At 36.4% G+C, this 19,056-nt stretch overlaps 3 protein-coding genes across 3 annotated transcripts; 2 read left to right on the top strand and 1 right to left on the bottom strand.

Moving 5' to 3' along the window:
• Positions 1 to 882: 882 nt before the first annotated feature.
• LOC101301917 lies at positions 883 to 11,885 on the top strand. Its single transcript, XM_004308755.1, has 8 exons — positions 883 to 1,098; positions 1,324 to 1,759; positions 2,163 to 2,449; positions 8,727 to 8,838; positions 9,175 to 9,441; positions 9,581 to 10,006; positions 10,105 to 10,569; positions 10,656 to 11,885. Exons 1-8 carry the CDS (start codon positions 1,046 to 1,048, stop codon positions 11,883 to 11,885), a joined length of 3,276 nt encoding a protein of 1,091 aa, XP_004308803.1. The 5' UTR covers positions 883 to 1,045.
• A 1,764-nt stretch (positions 11,886 to 13,649) lies between these two features.
• On the top strand, positions 13,650 to 16,571 carry LOC101308220. The gene is made up of 8 exons (XM_004307373.1): positions 13,650 to 13,753; positions 14,077 to 14,211; positions 14,332 to 14,523; positions 14,624 to 14,860; positions 14,937 to 14,965; positions 15,201 to 15,351; positions 15,454 to 15,959; positions 16,063 to 16,571. The coding sequence occupies exons 1-8, from the start codon at positions 13,726 to 13,728 to the stop codon at positions 16,336 to 16,338; spliced, it is 1,554 nt and encodes a 517-aa protein (XP_004307421.1). The 5' UTR covers positions 13,650 to 13,725; the 3' UTR covers positions 16,339 to 16,571.
• A 1,163-nt stretch (positions 16,572 to 17,734) lies between these two features.
• LOC101307928 (low temperature-induced protein lt101.2-like) lies at positions 17,735 to 18,197 on the bottom strand. Its single transcript, XM_004307372.1, has 2 exons — positions 18,057 to 18,197; positions 17,735 to 17,959 (listed from the first exon to the last, which is right to left on the bottom strand). The coding sequence occupies exons 1-2, from the start codon at positions 18,135 to 18,137 to the stop codon at positions 17,876 to 17,878; spliced, it is 165 nt and encodes a 54-aa protein (XP_004307420.1). The 5' UTR covers positions 18,138 to 18,197; the 3' UTR covers positions 17,735 to 17,875.
• Between the last annotated feature and the right edge of the window lie 859 nt (positions 18,198 to 19,056).

Genomic DNA, 19,056 nt, shown 5'->3' with positions numbered 1-19,056 from the left:
ATCGAGGAATGCGTGTTGGCCGGCGCTCTAGGAATGCGGGTTGAAAGAGGAAGTCACATGTACGACTTTGGCCTTCAAGGTCCATTACTTGACCATGAGTGGGTGTTTTACTTGATGTTGAGTTTCTCATAGCGTTGAAAGGTGAGAGTCTGTCGTGGCTTTTTAACTTTTCAACACGTCTTACGGTTAACTTTCCAAATTCTGACATGAACAAGTTCCTAGCATCCTGACCGACCACGGTTAGGTGTTGGGTAGAGTACTCTAACAATCCTTGAAGAATTTTGATCTTTTAACTTTTATTCCTAGCATGTCATGACTTTTTGTTAGACATGCCGGTGGGTGAATATAACTTTAAATTGATCCTACTGTACACTGCTAGATAGACTTTTGTTGAGATAGCTATACCACAGTGTTCCGGCAAACTTCTCTCTTTTTGTTTGCATATGATAAGATGTATAGAACAGGTACCTCACTTGGTCCACGTCATTGACACTACGTCATTAACGCTAGTTCATCAGTAATGAGCTGACGTAACTAGAACTAATTAGTCGTATGGTTAGCACGGGAGTCTTTGCCGAATTGTTTGAATTTGATAGATTTTTCAGTCATGTTCATACAGAAAGAGGTCCCCCAAATAATGCAGTAAGCGGAGGCTCAAATAATTCAGATGGAGGCCATTAATTGATCCTGATGACGTGCTCCAATGCTTGCTTGCAAGCTGTTTCATCTTAATGTATTCCCAGTAGATATTTTGGTTTTTGGATGTAATACTCCTACTTGATATCCAACAAATTTCTGGTCCTCTGAAGACTCTCGATCAATGAAAAATGCATAAAGCCAGAAGACACTAAGCTAGTGCGCGCATAGCAAGTCTTGTAGTCATTAGTCAAGTTGAATCGGCCCACAACGGGTAGGGATTTGTTTTGCAAGTTGAATTAGTAGTACTCTTTCCTGCCTCCTGTAAGCTCCTGGCTAGCATTGTCATCTATGTCGATATCTCGATCCCCAAGCTTTAGAAAGCTTCAAGGTTGAGTCCGATCGAGTTATGGCCGACCCCGAGATAATAACTTCAGTCATAGACAAAGAGAAAGCTGCAAGGTTGGATTCTTTACTCGAATATTGTTTTAATTATGTTTTCTTCTGTACCAAAGTAATAATTTCTGTATCAAAGAAGAACAAATTATATATCTGTAAGACGAGCTTAACAGGATTTACTACGAGTCGATCTGCTTGCCTAGTATATCATCAGTAGTCCTATTTCACTATTTTCAGCTGATTACTCAGAGTCCAAATTTCATCGTTTTATTTTTGTCTCTTGTCCAGCAATATCGAATCAAATGCAGAGACCGGAACAAGAAACACCCTTACTACAGATGCAGCACAAGGATCAAGCAGCGCGAAATGGCTAACGATGAAGGAACTTGTTGATCCTAAGGGGTCATTCATTCGAAAGTGGAATGTCTTTTTTATAGCATCTGCTGTTCTGGTGGATCCTTTGTTCCTTTACATCCCTATAATTAACGAGGACATGAAGTGTCTGAGGTTGGACAACAACTTGAAGATAGCAGCTCTTTCACTGAGATCGTTGACAGATATATGTTATTTGTTGAACATCTTTTTACAAGTATATAGCTATATGAACTGTTCAGCTGTACGTTCGGAAAGTTTCTCCAATAATAATACAGCAAAAGAACCAGGCATAATTAAGGCGCATTCATACATCTTGATTGATATTCTGGCTGTTCTTCCCATTCCACAGGTAATAATAGCTAGAGAAGTGCATACCCTTTTATATGTATGTGTGTGTACGTGTATATTCTTACTTTTACGTTAATTACAAGACTGAAATAATTAACTGTCCAGGTCGTCATTCTCAACTTTATGTGCAAAATGAAGGGCTCGGGATCTTTAAGGAAACTTATGAATTTTTTTGTGGTAGCACAATATGTACCCAGAGTTTTTCGCATTTACCGGTCGTGCCAAGACTACAAGAAGTCTTCCAAAGAAGAGACTCCAATCTGGCTTAAAGGTCTATTGAATTTTTTTCTATACATCTTTGCCAGTCATGTAAGTTTGAATCTAATTCTTACTATTAGTTGTTTAGTTGAAATTAGAATACTTCAGAGTCTTTTTGATCGTAAGTCATGTTTGTCATCTCATAGATAATCGGAGCATTTTGGTACTTCTTTGCTGTTCAACGAGTCACAACTTGCTGGCAGTATGGTTGTCGAATTGAAAATGGATGCGACCCGAATAACTTGGACTGTCGTGATCACCATGCGCTGAGAAATATCGCATTTCTAGATGAGGCTTGCTCTATGCATTCCCCTAATAAAAAGTTCTTTGATTTTGGCATATATCTCAGTATCCTTCAGCTTGGTATACTAGCTTCAACTAATTATTCAGAGAAGCTCTCAAATTGTTTTTGGTGGGGTTTGCAAAATTTGAGGTTTGTTTTTGAGACCGCCAATACTTATTTTTTTCTTCTTCTATGGACATAATATCAATATTGTTGTTGCTCCTATGACATATGCATTTCTTTTGGCGTATAATTATTACAATACATATGAATTGATCATGTATGAGAGACAAAATAAAATCGTACATGGAGAATTGGAGATTTCATTTACATTTGTTTTTTTTTTTTCTCATTTTCATTGAGTTGTTTAATTACTTACCCTATTAAATTAGAATAAGAAAAAATTAATTACGACTGATCTTATTTACATAAGAGTACTTTGGATAAAAATATTGTTTCCCGAGGCTTTGGTTCCTAAATACACCTCCCCCTTTTGGTTTCAAATCCGAGTTGTTAAGTTAATCTCTTCATCAGGAGGTGAGACCCATACTCATTCATATGTCATCATGTGTACATAAATGCATAAATTCTCATATACTTAAATCATTCTCTCACTTCTCAAATTAAATTTCAAATACACACATAAACATGCCATAAAAGCATACACGCATATTTTCTTATCGGACCTGAATCCTTTACTTAGATTTGTTTTGCTTCAATTTTTATGTTATTTTTTTACGAATAAAAAGGTGTGTGAATAAAAGAAAGGGTAGTGCTAGAGGGCCTTATTAAGGCCTAGGATTTATGGCCTTAATCCTAGATGGCATGCCAAATCACCTATCCACATCATTAGATAAAAAAAAATCATGCTATGTCATTTTTGGGTAAAAATACAATCTTATCCTTTCATATCCAATGAATCTAGACTATTTTATTTGTATTCTATAAAAAGATGTTTTCAAAGCCTTTTTTTTATTACTTGTGCTTAAATTTAAATATGAAATATATATATATATATATAATTATACTCAGTTCGAAAATATGAACTCATTTGAATATTTATATACACACACACACATACATAATTTTTCCAAGGAGAAAATTATACATATATATATATATGTATCTATATATGTGTTTATACATAGTTCATCCAATATAAATTTGATAGAGATTTTATTTTTTTACTTCTTTTTAAAGTTCGATGGAGAATATATATATATATATATATAAAAGAAAAAGAAAAAATAATGGCGAATTAAGAAGTCTAAAACTATTTGATTCACAAAGATAATTTTTATTAAATATCGTAACTGTGACTCTAAATCTAATGAATTATTATAATATTTGACTTCATAAAGAAATGCATTTAATTTAGTTCATGTAAGGTAACTAAATCAACTACATAAAAATGGTAACTAAATCATTTTGATGAAAATAAACATTAATATTTAGTATAATTATTCGTTAATTTGGTGTGATTATTTGTCAAGACTCACCCTGAATTTCACCCTGAAACCCGAAGTAAATTTTGCGGGGACCACTCCCAAGGAAAGATTTACCGAAAAATTGGCAAAACCTCCCTTGAAAATGGACAACCCTAACCTAAAAATTTCAAATTTACACTCCTACTAAAACACATCCAACCTTAACTCCTGGAACCATCCGTTCCCCCAAACACAATCGCCACAATATCAACAATACATCAACATCCAAACATCACATAAATATCCAACTAAAACAGTAAACCTTATTCTTCAGAAACTCTAAACAGAAATTGACAGACCGAGCACACCACCGAAATAATTTACATTAATTCCAAAGTATTCAAAGCTACTAAACATTAGCGGAAGCAAGAAAACACGGGTAGGTTAATTAGGTAACCTACTGATGAAAGGTGGTGGAAATGTAGGTGACTGTGCCCCGTTTCCTACTAGATCCAACATAAACTCTGCAGACTGGGTGTTTTAAAATGAAGGGCCCAGGGGAAAACATTCGAAAACGTTAGAGTGAGTGGACAAAGATAAATTAATAAGTAAAATATCTATGTTTCTCCAAATCAATTTGCAAGGAAAAATCGAATGCATGCTGCACGCAATAAAACTTTAATCTCATAAAATATCAAGCCTCTCAGGCTCTAAAATATATGTATGTATTTACACACGTCCATACTCTCTATATAAATTCATTGGTCTATATAAGAAAACTACGCTCGCGTCCAACGCTCACCTCACGCCTTAATGCCGTGCTACACCACACCATTAAGGTGGACAGACGGGTGTATAAATATGTGTCCATACCCCCTATATGAATTAAACACTCATATAGGTCTACTACGCTCACGTTCAACGCTCACGTCACACTATAATGCGGCTATATGCTACGCTATTAAGGTGGACAGACACATATGGCTAGCTAGCATTTATATACATACTCTCCTCAATATACATATTTATACTCACCGAAAAATGGGATTTACCCCATTTTTCGGTAACTCTCCAAGAGAAATAAAAACGTCAAAATTAAATGACGTCAAAACTCCAACAATTTAAATGTTCAACCATAACCATAGCATGCATATTATTTAAAACAAAAGTCCACTAAAAAATTAGGCCTAAGCCTGATGTCGATCTGGGGCCTCGTCTGCTCGAGCCTCCTCATGTCCTGTTCCAAATATAATATTAATTTCCCAACCGAAATTCCAATACTTACTCAAAAACAGGCAAAATAAATCTGAGCCGTAACCACGCTCATTCTCACCTAATTTCGATATTCCTAAACCGAAACGATCCAAACTTTAATACCAAAATCGGCAGCCGTAACACAACCTCCCTCCGATTTAACGACTTTAATCCTATAGCCGGATTCTACATTAATTAACCGCCAAAAATACCAAACTTTAGAAATTCACAAACCTAACCAAAACTCCTCCAAAAATTCCATAATTCACATCAATAAACTCTCCTTACTATTCCACATTTAAAACCATAAAAATCTCCTAAACAGCGGCGGCCGGAGGCCGACTCCGGCGACCTCCAATGCCTAAGAAATTTCGACAGCATCTTCCTCTCAACCCTCTCTACAACTTTCCTAACTAGCACAAACATCAATTCCAAGCCTAACTAGGGTAATCGAACCAAAACGTCCTAAAAAACCCTAGAAATTAAAATTCAACTCCACACATCTCTTTACCTAGCTCAAGAGAGAGTGAGACCTTTGGAGGGGTTGCTGCATGGGAGGAGGGTTTTCTTTTGAGCCAAGCAGCTCCGGCTATAGCGACCGGAGGAGAAAGTTCTGACGAGAAAACCACCACGACAGCTAGCGGTTTTGGGCATCGTTTCTCTCTCACGGCGGCGCTAAGGGGGTTGTCACCGGTCTAGGGAGGTAGTTGGATCGGAGGCCGACCGTTTGGGATCGGAGCGGCGGCTAACGGTGGCCGGACGGCGGCGGACGAACGGCCGGAAAGTCTGGCAGGGGGGGGGGGGGGGGGGGAGTTTCAGCGGAGGGAAATCGGGAGAGAAGTGAGTGTGTATAGGTGTTGGGCTTCTCCCACACCCGGTCCAACTTAAACCCACTCCACAACAAACCCAACTCCAAAAATAAAACACCCCGAAAAATAATACCCTAATAAAAATTACCTTTTACTAGTTAAAATTTATCATTTTTACCGTCGTCATATTTTTCTCCTACGAATAATCCTCCGAAAATAACCGTCCCCCAAACCCCTCTAAGGACCAATTAAACTATACATTTATTGACGGAGACGGTAAAATTCTTATTATAACCAAGCTAGTAAATAAGGTAAAAATTTAAGGGTCGGGATGTGACATTATTAATTAGATCGTTATTAATAAACTATATTTGGTATATGGTACCTATATAGGCATGTCCATATTAAAAGGATATGCAAACATTTATATTAGTATACGTACTACCAAGTAGAGGGGAGGAGTATAAAAAATAGTTTAAACTTGCTAAGTAGTTAATACATGAGACTTTAAAATGATGAAATTAATACAAGAGATATTTAATACATATAATGTGTTTTGTACGTTTTAATGCAAATATATCATTAGGGAAAGTCCCCAGTGAACTTGTACTTAGCTCATTATTAACTATTTAATATATTTAATATTTAAACCCTAAACACTAAACTCTTATCCCTAAACCCCAAACTTATTTATTCTATTTTAGTGTGAATACGACATTAAGCTAGAAAACGTCCTCAATGAACTTGCAAGTAGCACATAGTTAGCTACTTAGTACTTATTTCTTTTATTTTAGTGTGAATATTCCACGAAAGAGAAGTTTATAGTGAATTATACTAACTCACTATCAGCTACTTAGTACTTATTTGTTTAGTGATCATTACGTACTAGCTCATTATTGGCTGCTTATAACTTATGTTTATCACTTTAAATATCAATGTGAATAATGACTTATATTTGAATGTGAACTTCAATGTGTATTATGACTTCTATTTTAATGTGAATATGTCATTAGGGAAAGGTTCCAAGTGAAAATTACTAGTTTATTATCCGCTATGTATAACTTAATTCTTTGTTACTATAAGACATGTTTAGGACTGTAACTTTCAATGTGAAGGGCAACTTCAAATTTTAATGTAAATAATGTCTTCTATTTTAATGTGAATTTCAATGCATGTGAACATGTTATTTGGGAAAGGTTCCGAAACATGCTATTTGGGAAAGGTTCCAAGTGAACAATACTAGGTTATTGGTACTTGTAACTTATATTTTACTATGTGACATGTTTATGACTTTGAATTTCAATGTGAACAATGATTTTTATTTCAATGTGAATATTCTATTAGGAAAAAGTTTCAAGGGAACATTATTAGTTCATTATTGACTACTTAATACTTGTTTGTTATTATAAGATATGTTCATGACTTAAAATCGATATATTAAAGATGGTTAGCTTCTTTTTCAATGTTATTGAAATCATCATTGGATATCTAGTACGTATTTATTCATGTAGAACAATATGTTAATTTATGTTAATGTGGATGATGACTTGTATTTTAGACATTAATTAAATGAAGCATCACTTCACACTTAACATACATATTCAATCACTATATCTCATACCTATTCAATGAAGTTCATCTCTTGACCAAAAAAGTTCTCATGCTTGACGTAAACTTATTATGATTTGAACGAACAAGGAAAATAATTTAGAGTATGGTGATCAAGTTACTTAAATCAACATTTTAAAATCAATATCATAAATGAAAATTTTAAACCTTTATAAAAAATCAATTTATTAGTGGGGAACTTCTTACCTCTTGAATCAGAATATTTCATGAGCTACCTAATATGAATGTTAAATTTTCTTTCCAATTTGCGAATTTAATTTAAGTTTAGATTTGTCTGATTACCTTATTATAAGGAGGATTAATTTATACATGACAGTATGTATACTAATATGAATGTTTGCGTATCCTTTTAATACAGACATGCCTATATAGGTACCTATACCAAATATAGTTTATTAATAACGATCTAATTAACAATCACACCAAATTAACAAATAATTATACCAAATATTGTTTATTTTCATCAAAATGATTTAGTTACCAATTTTTTGTAGTTGATTTAGTTACCTTACATGAACTAAATTAAATGCATTTCTTTATGGAGTCAAATATATATTATAATAATTCATTAGATTTAGGGTCACAATTACGATATTTAATAAAAATTATCTTGGTGAATCAAATAATTTTATACTTCTTAATTCACTATATTCTCCATCAAACTTTAAAAAAGAATAAAAAAAATACTCTATCGAATTTATATTGGATGAACTATATATAAACACACACATATATATATATATATAGATACATATATATATAATTTTCTTCCCTGGAAAATTAATATATGTATGTCTATATATATATATATTCAAATGAGTCATATTTTTGAACTGAGTATAATTATATATATATATTTCACATTTTAAATTTAAGCACGAGTAATGAAAAAAATGGCTTCAAAAACATTTTTTTATAGAATAGAAAACAAAATAATCTAGAGTCATTAGATATGAAAGGATAAGATTGTATTTTTACCAAAAATGACATAGCATGATTTTTTTATTTGATGATGCTGATATGGGATTTGGCATGCCACCTATGATTAAAGCCATAAATCCTTAAGGCCTGGAAGCATTTTCCTAAAAGAAATATGCATTAGTACTATATATATTTTTTTATCAGTTAAACAACTCAATACTACAACGAGTCTAAGTCTATTTTGAGTGTTAAACTCCCGATTTCTCACTTATAAGAAGAGACTTATGTCATTAGACAAAATGATGTTTGACCATTAATAATATTATACTTAGACCTAAAGTTTTGTATCTCAAATATATATTTCAATTGCTCGATCTCATTTTGCAGTTCGCTTGGATCGAACCTCCAGACCAGTGTCAATACATGGGAAAACCTCTTTGCGGCTTCTATTTCTATAATTGGGTTGCTACTATTTATATATCTCATTGGAAATTTACAGGTCGGTCCCTAGCTAGTCATTTTTTATCGTTTCGTTTTCTCATTTGAGCCTGACATTTATAGCTAATTAATTAATCACCCAAGTGACTCAACTGATGTTAGAAAAGAAAAAAAACAATCTCTCAAACATGGTTTTAGATTCATACAATCCCCCTCGTGGGGTTTTATTGAAAAAAAATTTAACCTTTGCTCATGATTGTACGTGTACGTAGACATACGAAAAAGTCGAAAACTAGATGTACGTATACTAATGTAGTGCATTATAGAGTGCCAATACGAAATAGTTACTAAACCTATATATCAAACCAAACTAATTAATTGTTGTTGCATGGAATAGACATATATTCAGTTGGAGACTTCAAGGAGGGAGACACACAGATGGAAGATGAGAATTCATAAGAAGATGGAAGAGAAAGGGGAAGCAATAGAACGGTGGTTATCTAACAATGGCATCCCTTTGAGCAGAAAACCATATATCATGGAATGGGTCCAATTAGAGCTAGAAGAAAAAAGAGATGTTGATCCAGAGAATATCTTCTCTATTCTTCCATCGGCACTTCAGATGGAGATGAGAAGTTGTATGCCGTTGAATAGGCTAAAGACGGTAAGAACTCCTCCACAGTTATACTTGACGTACGTATGGATCTTCTCCATTGAAATTCTATATTCATTCACTATAAATATATATAGAGATCTCTTATTCTCTCTGCTATAGTGATCGACTATATATTATGTTGTTATAGACATTGCTTCAAAATATGGATGAAGAAGTATTGAGAGAAATCTCTGTCCATCTTAAGCCCGAGACGTACAATAAGAATGATATCATTATCCAAGAGGATAAACCACTAGAAAAGATGATCTTCATCGTGGACGGATTTGTAAAAATTGAAATGAAAGATTATTCGGGTGATCCCTTGGAACTAGGTGCAGGGCAAGTATACGGTGAAAAACTTCTAACTTGGCCAGCATGGACATCCTTTCCAGGCATATCAAATGAATCCGTCAGAGCCCTCGATAAAACTGTTGAGGTCCTTGGTCTTACGGCAAGAGACATGGAGACTGTAGGCTCTAAATTCAGGTCATATTTTGACGGGAGGACCCCCCATCTAAAGGAGGTTTTTGAGTGGGAGCTTTTGACCAGTGACCTGGTAACTTTGCTAAGAAAAGTAAGTTAATTTCTTGCCTAGCCTTGACTTACAATTACTTAATATCAATATATCAGATTAACATGCGGTTGATAATATACATATATGTCTAATTATAGGTACCAATATTCCAAAAAATGGAGAGTCAATTGTTGAAAGATATCTCTAGACATCTCCACAAGTCCAACTATAGCAGCGACAGTTATATTATACAAGAGAATGATCCACTTGATAAAATGTTCTTAGTAGAGGGGAGTAGTTTGTCGATTGAAAGTTCTCGACCTTGTACAAGGGAGTCACTTGGCGTAAGAGATTTTTATGGAGAGGAACTTGTACATTGGGTTATAAACTGGTCATTATCACAGACCTCCTTTCCTGCCATTGTACCCTTGTCAACCTGTAGTGTAAAGGTCCCCGCCAACACCGGCATTGTTGAGGTTCGTGAACTCAGAGTCCATGACTTGAAGAACATATTCTCTAATAATTCCATGACACAGTTCATGAAGCTGCCCGCCACTCTCCCAATAGATGTCGTTCAGGACAAGCTATCCACAGTTGATCCGTTGATCACTTGGCTGAAGCAGGTAAGATAAGATTATGTCCATCAAACTAGCTTCCTTAATTTCAATTCGTCTATAAGATTATTTTAACTCTTTTCAATCTTAATTAGGTGCCGAATCTTCAAAATGTGGACGAAGAAGGGTTGAAAGAAATTTGTGAGAAGTTTAAGCTGATGAAATACAATGACAAGTCGAGTGATATTATTACCAGTGAAGAGAAATTTGATAAGATGTTTCTCATTGTGAGTGGACTGGTACGCATCAGAAAGATCAATTGCGATGACCACTACTGTTATTCAGGACAGCACTATGGAGATCATGAACTTTTTGAATGGGTGTCACGAACCTCCTTGACGGAGGAGCATACATTACCCAAATCGGACGTAACCGTTGAGGCTGTGGGGGATGTTGAAGCTCTAGTTCTCATGGCCGATGACTTGGTGAATGTGGCCTTTAAATTCAACTTGCAGGTGGGCAAAGAGATGGGTCAGAGTCAGACGGATCCGGATAGAAAACCACCTCGCAAAAAACCAACTCTAACGCCCATAGATAAGGAGTTGGAAGAAATTGAGAAAAAGCTCAGACGCAGCATAATAAGACCTCAGGCGGAGATTGTGGAGGAACCTTTCGAATCAAACAAGAAACTCAGACTTCCCAAGAAAAAAATAGGACTACGCGCGCGCGGCAGCAGGATAATGTCAAGTTATGGAGGTGGCCAAGCGCTGAATATGGCCGTTGAAGAGCAGGACATGATAGAAGAGGTGGAGGTCCAAGAGTTAAACGATGAACTGGAGTACCCCAATAATGCTGATGAAATGGAGATGGAGGCTTCAGATTCATACAACAAGAGACGCGCCAGCGCCAGGCAACGACCATCAGTTCTTAAACAGATTTTGCGAGCCGCGGTCGTTTTGGATTGCGAAGAGGAGAATTTGGATTGGCAATATCCCGAAGAGAGTACTCGGGATGAGGAAAAGGTGCACGAATCAAATTGGCTTGAGGCAGAGGAGCAGGTAGCAGACTTGCATGAGGTAGAGGTGCACCCGTCGAGTTGGGACCCTAGTTGGGAGCTTAGTGACACAAGTATACACACATATGGGAAACAAAAGAAGTCAAGCAGAGTAAAAAGTGGAGTGAAGTCAAGCAAAAAAAGTGGAAAAGCGCCGCGCGTAATAGCAGGTGGAAAAGCGAAACCATCACATCTGATGCAGGTTCTAAGTGCAGCATATGCTATGGATTTGGAGGATTTGGAAGGAGAGTTAATTGTTGACCCGGATCACGAGTCAGATACGAACTCTGATACCCACAAAGAATTCATCTGTTGTACAGAAGAATATTGAATATAGATTGAAAATCTGTCCTATCATTGCACATGGGTGGGTTTATGAGGGACAAATGGGGTGAAATGGTAATTATATAGTCTTTTTACAAACTTCTATAACCAATTATAACCACAAGTTTTAGTCCGTATGGTATGCCTATGCCTATCTGCATACTAGAATTTTCCCGCAAAGAAAGTACTCCGTTCTGTTTGGAGCAAGTTGGTTTGCTCTGCCAAAATCAGGGGTACGATCCGGATCCGAATCATCTCCTCATAATTCTCTGCTCATATTGCCTAATAAATGAATCTCAACCATCTGTCCAAAATGGATGGTCAAGATCTATATGCGTTCTTTCAGGATTTCTTTAATGATATATCGTCTATCTCTCTCCTCTTTCTCAAATTTTAGCTAGTCTCACACCCATCTCTCCCCTTCCGAGTTCTCTCGAATACTGGTTTATGTATATTCAGCTTTCTTCTTCTTCTTCTTCTTCCTTTGTTTGACAGTGTTTGGGATTATGACTCTAGTATTGTTGTAGTGCTTCAGAGAAGGGATGGTTTTCTAATTAAGATGATCAATTGATGGTAAGTGATATTCAGTATTCTCATTTGTTGCTAACAAGTGATCAACAAATGAAGGATTGAAAATTTGCTAACAAATGCTCGTAGCATCCATTCAACAATGACCAAGAAGAAAAAAACACCAATGATAGCTTTCCATTTACCCAAAAGGGGTATGAAATTCAGTCCCAAAAAATTACTGGATTCTTGTATGTTCAGAAGCAGGGAGTGTCTAATTGTTAAGATAACATTGCAAAATGGGTAAGGATTGGTATCAAAAAGCAAAGGGAGCCACACTTTTCAGTTTTTGTCTATGTAATGTGGTACAAATGCTAAGGAAGAAGAGGCCTCTCAACTGAACTCCATAAGTATACAGGACAGAGAACCGTATGTCATGAAAATTGAAAAGCTCTCCATAAGATGGTAATTGATTTTCAAAGCTCCTTATTGTTCATACTCTACTTCGTAATTGATGATTGATTACAAAAGAAAAGAGAGCTTCAAGTGGATTAGCAAGTCCTCCCCGTGTGAATCACATCAATTTTTTTCTGGTCTGCTGGAATAGAACTAATAGATGATGGGTGTGACTGTGACTGTGTTAGAACCAGGATTGAAGAAAGAGATGAGAGGGAGATATTGTGTGAGTATGACGAGAAGTTGGGGAAGAGGAGAGAAGAGATATTGGATATATCACCTGAAAGAACGCGTATAGATCTTGACCATCCATTTTGGACGGATGGTTGAGATTCATTTATTAGGCAATATGAGGAGAGGATCTGGATCCACGGGTGGGGGTGGTCCGGATTTATGCTATTAGCTCATATACTTTATACTTAATTCTGATTGGTCTTTTCTTTTTAGAGTTAACGACAGTTTCTCATGTTTTGATAAAATCATGAAGATAATATTTTGTGGAAGAATGACGTGTCAATTGTTTGGACTACTAGATTAAACAAAACTAGATTGATTTTATGAAATTTACATAATTTCACGGGTTCCTCAATTTAGAGGAGTCGGATCCCTGGTTATTATATATATGTTGAAAGTTTACATTGGAATAAAATTTTGCCGAAAGAACTAATTGTAATCTTAAAAATTTGAAAAGTCATGATTAAGGCCAATCAATAGAGGATAATACAACAGAATTAGCGTTTCCATTTTCTCATAAATATTAAATCAGGCGTTTCATTTTCGGAATAATCACTCTTTAGAAACCATTACTTTTGTCTTGTTATTTTGAGTTTTCCCTTGGGAACTCACTGTCTCACTCTCTTTCTAGAAGACAAGAACCATTGGTTATGTCTTTTCAAGAACAAGGCTTTCCAGGTATCTCTCTCTCTAGGGATTATCAAGAAGTTCATTTCTATCTTCATTCTTTCAATTTCTTAGGACTTTCAAAGCAATCAGTTTTCAGGTGCTACATTCCTGATGAGTAGAAATTCTTAAAGGTCTTGTTAATTCATAAACTTTGATGATCATGCTTCGATTAGTCTACAAAATTCTGCTCACAAGAGTATGAACATGAATTCAGTAAAAGATGCCAAATGGGTTTGTTACTTTGTTATGAGAGCCACTCGAGCCAATGTGTTTTCCTTCATATGTTCATGAATTTTAATATTGCTAAACAAATTGCTTCAAATGGAACTCAGATGACAGAAAGAAGCTTGATGGGTTTAGACTACTCGACCATGTGAGTCCACAAGACGCCCAACATTCAGAAACCAAATCCACGTTTAATGTCCGCAAGAGTTTGGCTTGGGACAGTGCCTTCTTCACTAGTCCAGGTACTCTTTTATGAGACTCATCAAATACATATAACATAATCTCGCCAAAAAAAAATAAAATACATATAACATAAAGTGTCTCAGTTGCTTTTTATTCACTGCCTAAATCCACATTTTCAGGAGTGTTGGACCCTGAAGAGCTGCTTCAGACTACGAGTTCTGGAGCTACAGGCAATGCAATTAACCTACTTGGGAATGAGGACGAGATACTATTGCCTTCGGAGTCTTTGGAACCTGAAAGAACAAGAAAATTTGAGAGCTGTAGTGATCGAAAGAGCTTAGCTTGGGATAATGCTTTTTACACAAGCCCAGGTATGAAATAATTGGGGTATCTAACAGTTATTCTTTGGCCTGTTATCAAATATCGACAGCTTGGAACTGTATAGATTTCTGGTTTCGTACTTGTACATAGGGGTTTTGGATCCTGAGGAGTTGTCAATAGTAAACAAAGGATTCAAGAAATCCGAGTCACATCAGCTTCCTGAGATTAAAGAAGTTTGGAGGTCCACGGAGTCGAAGTCTACAATAGATAGTGGCAGTTCTCCTTTGGAAAGCCTTGAATTTGAACTTTTTGAGGACACAAGGTCATCTATGCCGAAGCCAGCTAGTCTGAAATTGAAAGGAGGAAGAGGCTTGCAAAATGTCCATCGTGAGCTCTCTTTCACTGTAACAGTGTAACTTATGATATATGCGCTTTGTTGCTAACATGAGATTTTACTTTTCAGGCTCGAAGAAATATGATGCTTCATCTCAGGTGAGGTTAAGTTCTTGTGATTGTTATTGTCATGATCTATTATTTTTCTGGTGGCTTTCATGAGTGAATATGTATATTTTGGAATTCAGATTCCCAAAGGCAAAATTTTGTTTCCTCAAAAAGACGGCTATTCCTTAAATGGACAGGAATAACTTCTGTTTTACTAATAGTTGTGCATGCATTTTAGAGGATCATTGAAAAATGAGTTGACTGATAAAGTACTGATATTTTGAAGCTTGTTGCTGGAAGTGGGAAATTTATCCCAACAGCATCTCTTAAACAACCAAAGATATTCAGTGGCTTGAATCCCTCTGCAACAGCTGCAGCCAAGAGGTCTTCTTTGGGCCTAAAACATGTCAAGACGGGATCTGCAAAGGCTGCACCTGGTACGAAGGAAATCCCAAGGATGCTAATTAAATTTCGTAACATGTATTATGTTTCTTTTGTTGATCACAGTGTGCAACTGACACAAAAGTCATATGCTCTAGCTGCAGGACAATGTTCAACTCTTACGAAGAAACCTTGCTCGAGGGCGTCATCAAGTATAATGCCTCATAGTTATACACCGTCCCCAAAATCATCATCCTCAGTTTCTCCAGCTTCAAATGAGACCAGTAGTGAATGTCCAATGAACTCGAGAAGCAAAGTTGATTATTCACTTGACGATCTTGCTGCCGATGGCTTCACCATCAGCAGTCCTTCAAGATTCACAAAGACAAACAAAGATGAACACGAAAGTGATCCTTGTGAAATGTTCACACCCAAATCTACTGTTTACGCATCATCTGCTACTTCTCTTGATGGATGGTCCTCAGAATCATCTATGAGTCAGAGATCTATCAGCAGGCAGATTCCTTTTGGGAGTTATACATCTCAGACCTCAGATACGGTACATTATTTTGGACATGAAAATCAGGAAACAAGTCTCACAAATCAACATATGAAGACCTCAGGTCTGCGAGTCCCATCACCAAAGAATGGCTTCTTCGATGAGGTGAGTTCTTCCCACTATTTATGCGGCTGAATAAACATCGTCATTTGTCAGGTTTGGAATATGACATGCGCAAGTACTAATTGTACATTCCTTTGAGTGACAGGAGATTGCTTTGCTGCGAGGAAGGGGTAGCCCGTTTCATTCTGTTGTGCCAAGCATAGTGTCTCAAAATGGAGGTGCAAATCAGTATGGTAAGCGTAAACCTCCAAGAAATGTTGACGGGAAGAGGAATGTGCAGAAGGCGCTCAACAGAATGGACAAGGAAAGCACCAAAGAGAATGAAGATCCCAACACGCATTGTCCTGGAGAATGTGCATCGGTCAAGAAGATGGTGACCGGGAAAATGCATATTACTTCAAAAACCAAATTGAAAGTATAACAAAACAAGTCGGCATCATTGATCTTGGCTGTGATGTTGTCATGGAGCTCAAAGCAGACTAGAATGATTCGAGTGCCTAATTTGTCACCAAAAATATTCTGAAAAAAAAAAGAGGCTAGTACCTCCTTTGGCTTAAAATTTTCCTGTGAACAAAATGTTGAGTTCAGCTGTGTTCTGATTTTGGTATTTTCCTTAAATAGAGGCCAAGATATTGATCGTGTTTATTCTCCTTCATCACAAAAATCTCACTAACAAGCTTCACGACATTCATCTGAGTTGGCGCCAGGATTTGTAACATCGGGGCAAGTGTTATTGTTTCACTTCCTTCTACTACTAGGAAACTTACATTTTCGCTATATATTTGGTGCAATCACCAATTCACCATAATTGGGAACAATAGCAGCAAATGTATTGTTCATTTTTTATCCGCTGAACAATCACACATCTTCTGATAACAGATTTAGGCTGCTTGGCGTCACTTCATCAAGTTCCAACTTCTAGGCCCTATAACTACAGCGTTCGGCTTATTACTGAAAGGGTTATAATTTCACCATTTTTACAAATAGGCACTTACGAATTTGGTAGTGTATTCATCAACAATCTACAATATGCGGGCAAGCGGACACAAATGCTGAGATGGAAAATTCGAATACAACAAACGTGAGTGCTAAGTTGCTAACAGAGGTTCAACTCACTGGGTAATTGTAAAAATGTAGATAATAAAAATGTACCAATGACGGAGCAACTCTCAAAATGCATGAAGTTCTATTATAAACATCTCCCTGGTAGGTTCAGACATGACAGGCTCAAACTAAAATAGCATAGTGGCATACTAGAAGTTTCGGCTTAATTTTTACTTGTTACTATAGGGAGTTGAATGAATATCATCATCGTTGGCCTAAGTCCTAACACAGGGAGAGGCATACCACTGCTAATATCAATATTAGATCTACCAACATGTCTACCGAACACTTCTACTATACTATCCCACCAACATGTATTTTTGTTTTGGGTCAACATCCCACCAACATGTCTATCTAACACTGATTTCTACATTATGCTAGACTATCGGATTATATATTTATATCCCACCAGTATTTCTCCTCAACATTCTGATTCCGTAAAACCATCAAATCACCACCTCAAACTATTCAACATAAAATCGGTCACAAACTCTGCAACATATATTTCATGTATCAGGTATGAAATATCACACCAATTCCCAGAAGTTTCACACCCTTAGCTTAAAGCAACTTAATACGACTACACATTTTTAGTACCTCCGGATTCCAATCCAAACAAGCATCTCACAAATTGCACCGTAGTTTCCAAATAATACTTAAACATAAATTCAACCAGTCTCGGTATGCCACAACAATTCTGACAGAAAACATACCAAAACTCATGAACATTTACAAGGAAAACGAGCTAATTAAGATCCCAGATTACAGATCACAATAAAGAGAATCACCAAAGTGGACAAACAGACAATGTTGTTGCCGTTATTCCTTACAAAACCCAAAACCTCATCACAAAACTATCCCACTAGGACATATATTGCATATATGATCCCAGGTAAATATCCCAATATTGTCAGACACAGACATATCAAGAACTCTACCTGCATTTTTCCACAATCCAATAACCAAAATCAATGAAACTTCAAACCAAAATAAACAAATGGGATTTGGGAATAGGGTAACTAAAAGAAAACTTACTCCACAGCCATAACGAAGGAAGACCCCAACTGGTGGAAGAATGATGGCCAAGATCACTTCTAGGAAAGTTTCTGAACCCATGATGATGAGAGCTTCTGAATATGGTTGAGGATTTTTATGCTTGAAGATCTAGATATGGGGGACTGAGTTAGATTTAGTTCACTTGTTATATAGTCAGGCATAGGTGTCTCGGTCTACAATCTCGGGTGCCACGTGGGTGAGAGATTGACACGTGGGAGGTTCATATCATGCCATTGGGGTTTCAAGGATTCTCTCTGGATTTACCCTTACCCTCAAGGTCAAGGGTATGTCGGCCTGTCCCTAACCCTTATATCCCCTACAACAAGGTTTGTACTATTTTTTTTTCTCTTTAAGAAAGTAACAATTTGTACATTCATGTATTTGGTGAAGTGAATTTTGTTGCACTCTTATAGCAACATGAGGTTCGCTGTTCTTAATGCTATAATTGAGATTAGTACAAGCTCTTCGAGGTGACCTCATCAAGAATTCAGTCTATAATGTGAGTAAGATATGTTTGGGAACTTGATCAATGCTGATTTTGCAATCTGTTGACTGTTTTATCCACTGTTGGGATTTTGTGGATCAGTTTAAGACATGCAATTAGGGATGGCAATGGGTAGGGTAGGGTACGGGGATCAAAATACCGTACCCATACCTTTTTACATTTTTCATCCCCGTACCCGTCCCCGTACCCGTAATTAGATAATGGAGATTCCCCGTACCCGTACCCTTTGGGGATTACGTTTCCATACCCGTACCCGTACCCGTTAACAATTATGTATTAAATTAAATTTTTTTTTTAAATACGAAATACAATTATATAAAAGTATGAAATTAAAATCAAATACCAAAATAAATAAGTTTCATACTTCAATCCAATAAAAATAAATACAAGTCTTGGTTAAAACATAACAATACCGGTAAATTTCATTAAGAGAATAAAAATATATAATAAAAAGGAAGGTCCATTAAATGTTTA

The sequence above is a fragment of the Fragaria vesca genome, linkage group LG7, assembly GCF_000184155.1.
Source record: "Fragaria vesca subsp. vesca linkage group LG7, FraVesHawaii_1.0, whole genome shotgun sequence".
NCBI classification, from domain to species: Eukaryota; Viridiplantae; Streptophyta; class Magnoliopsida; order Rosales; family Rosaceae; genus Fragaria; species Fragaria vesca.
This window is presented reverse-complemented; position numbering and strand designations above follow the sequence as displayed.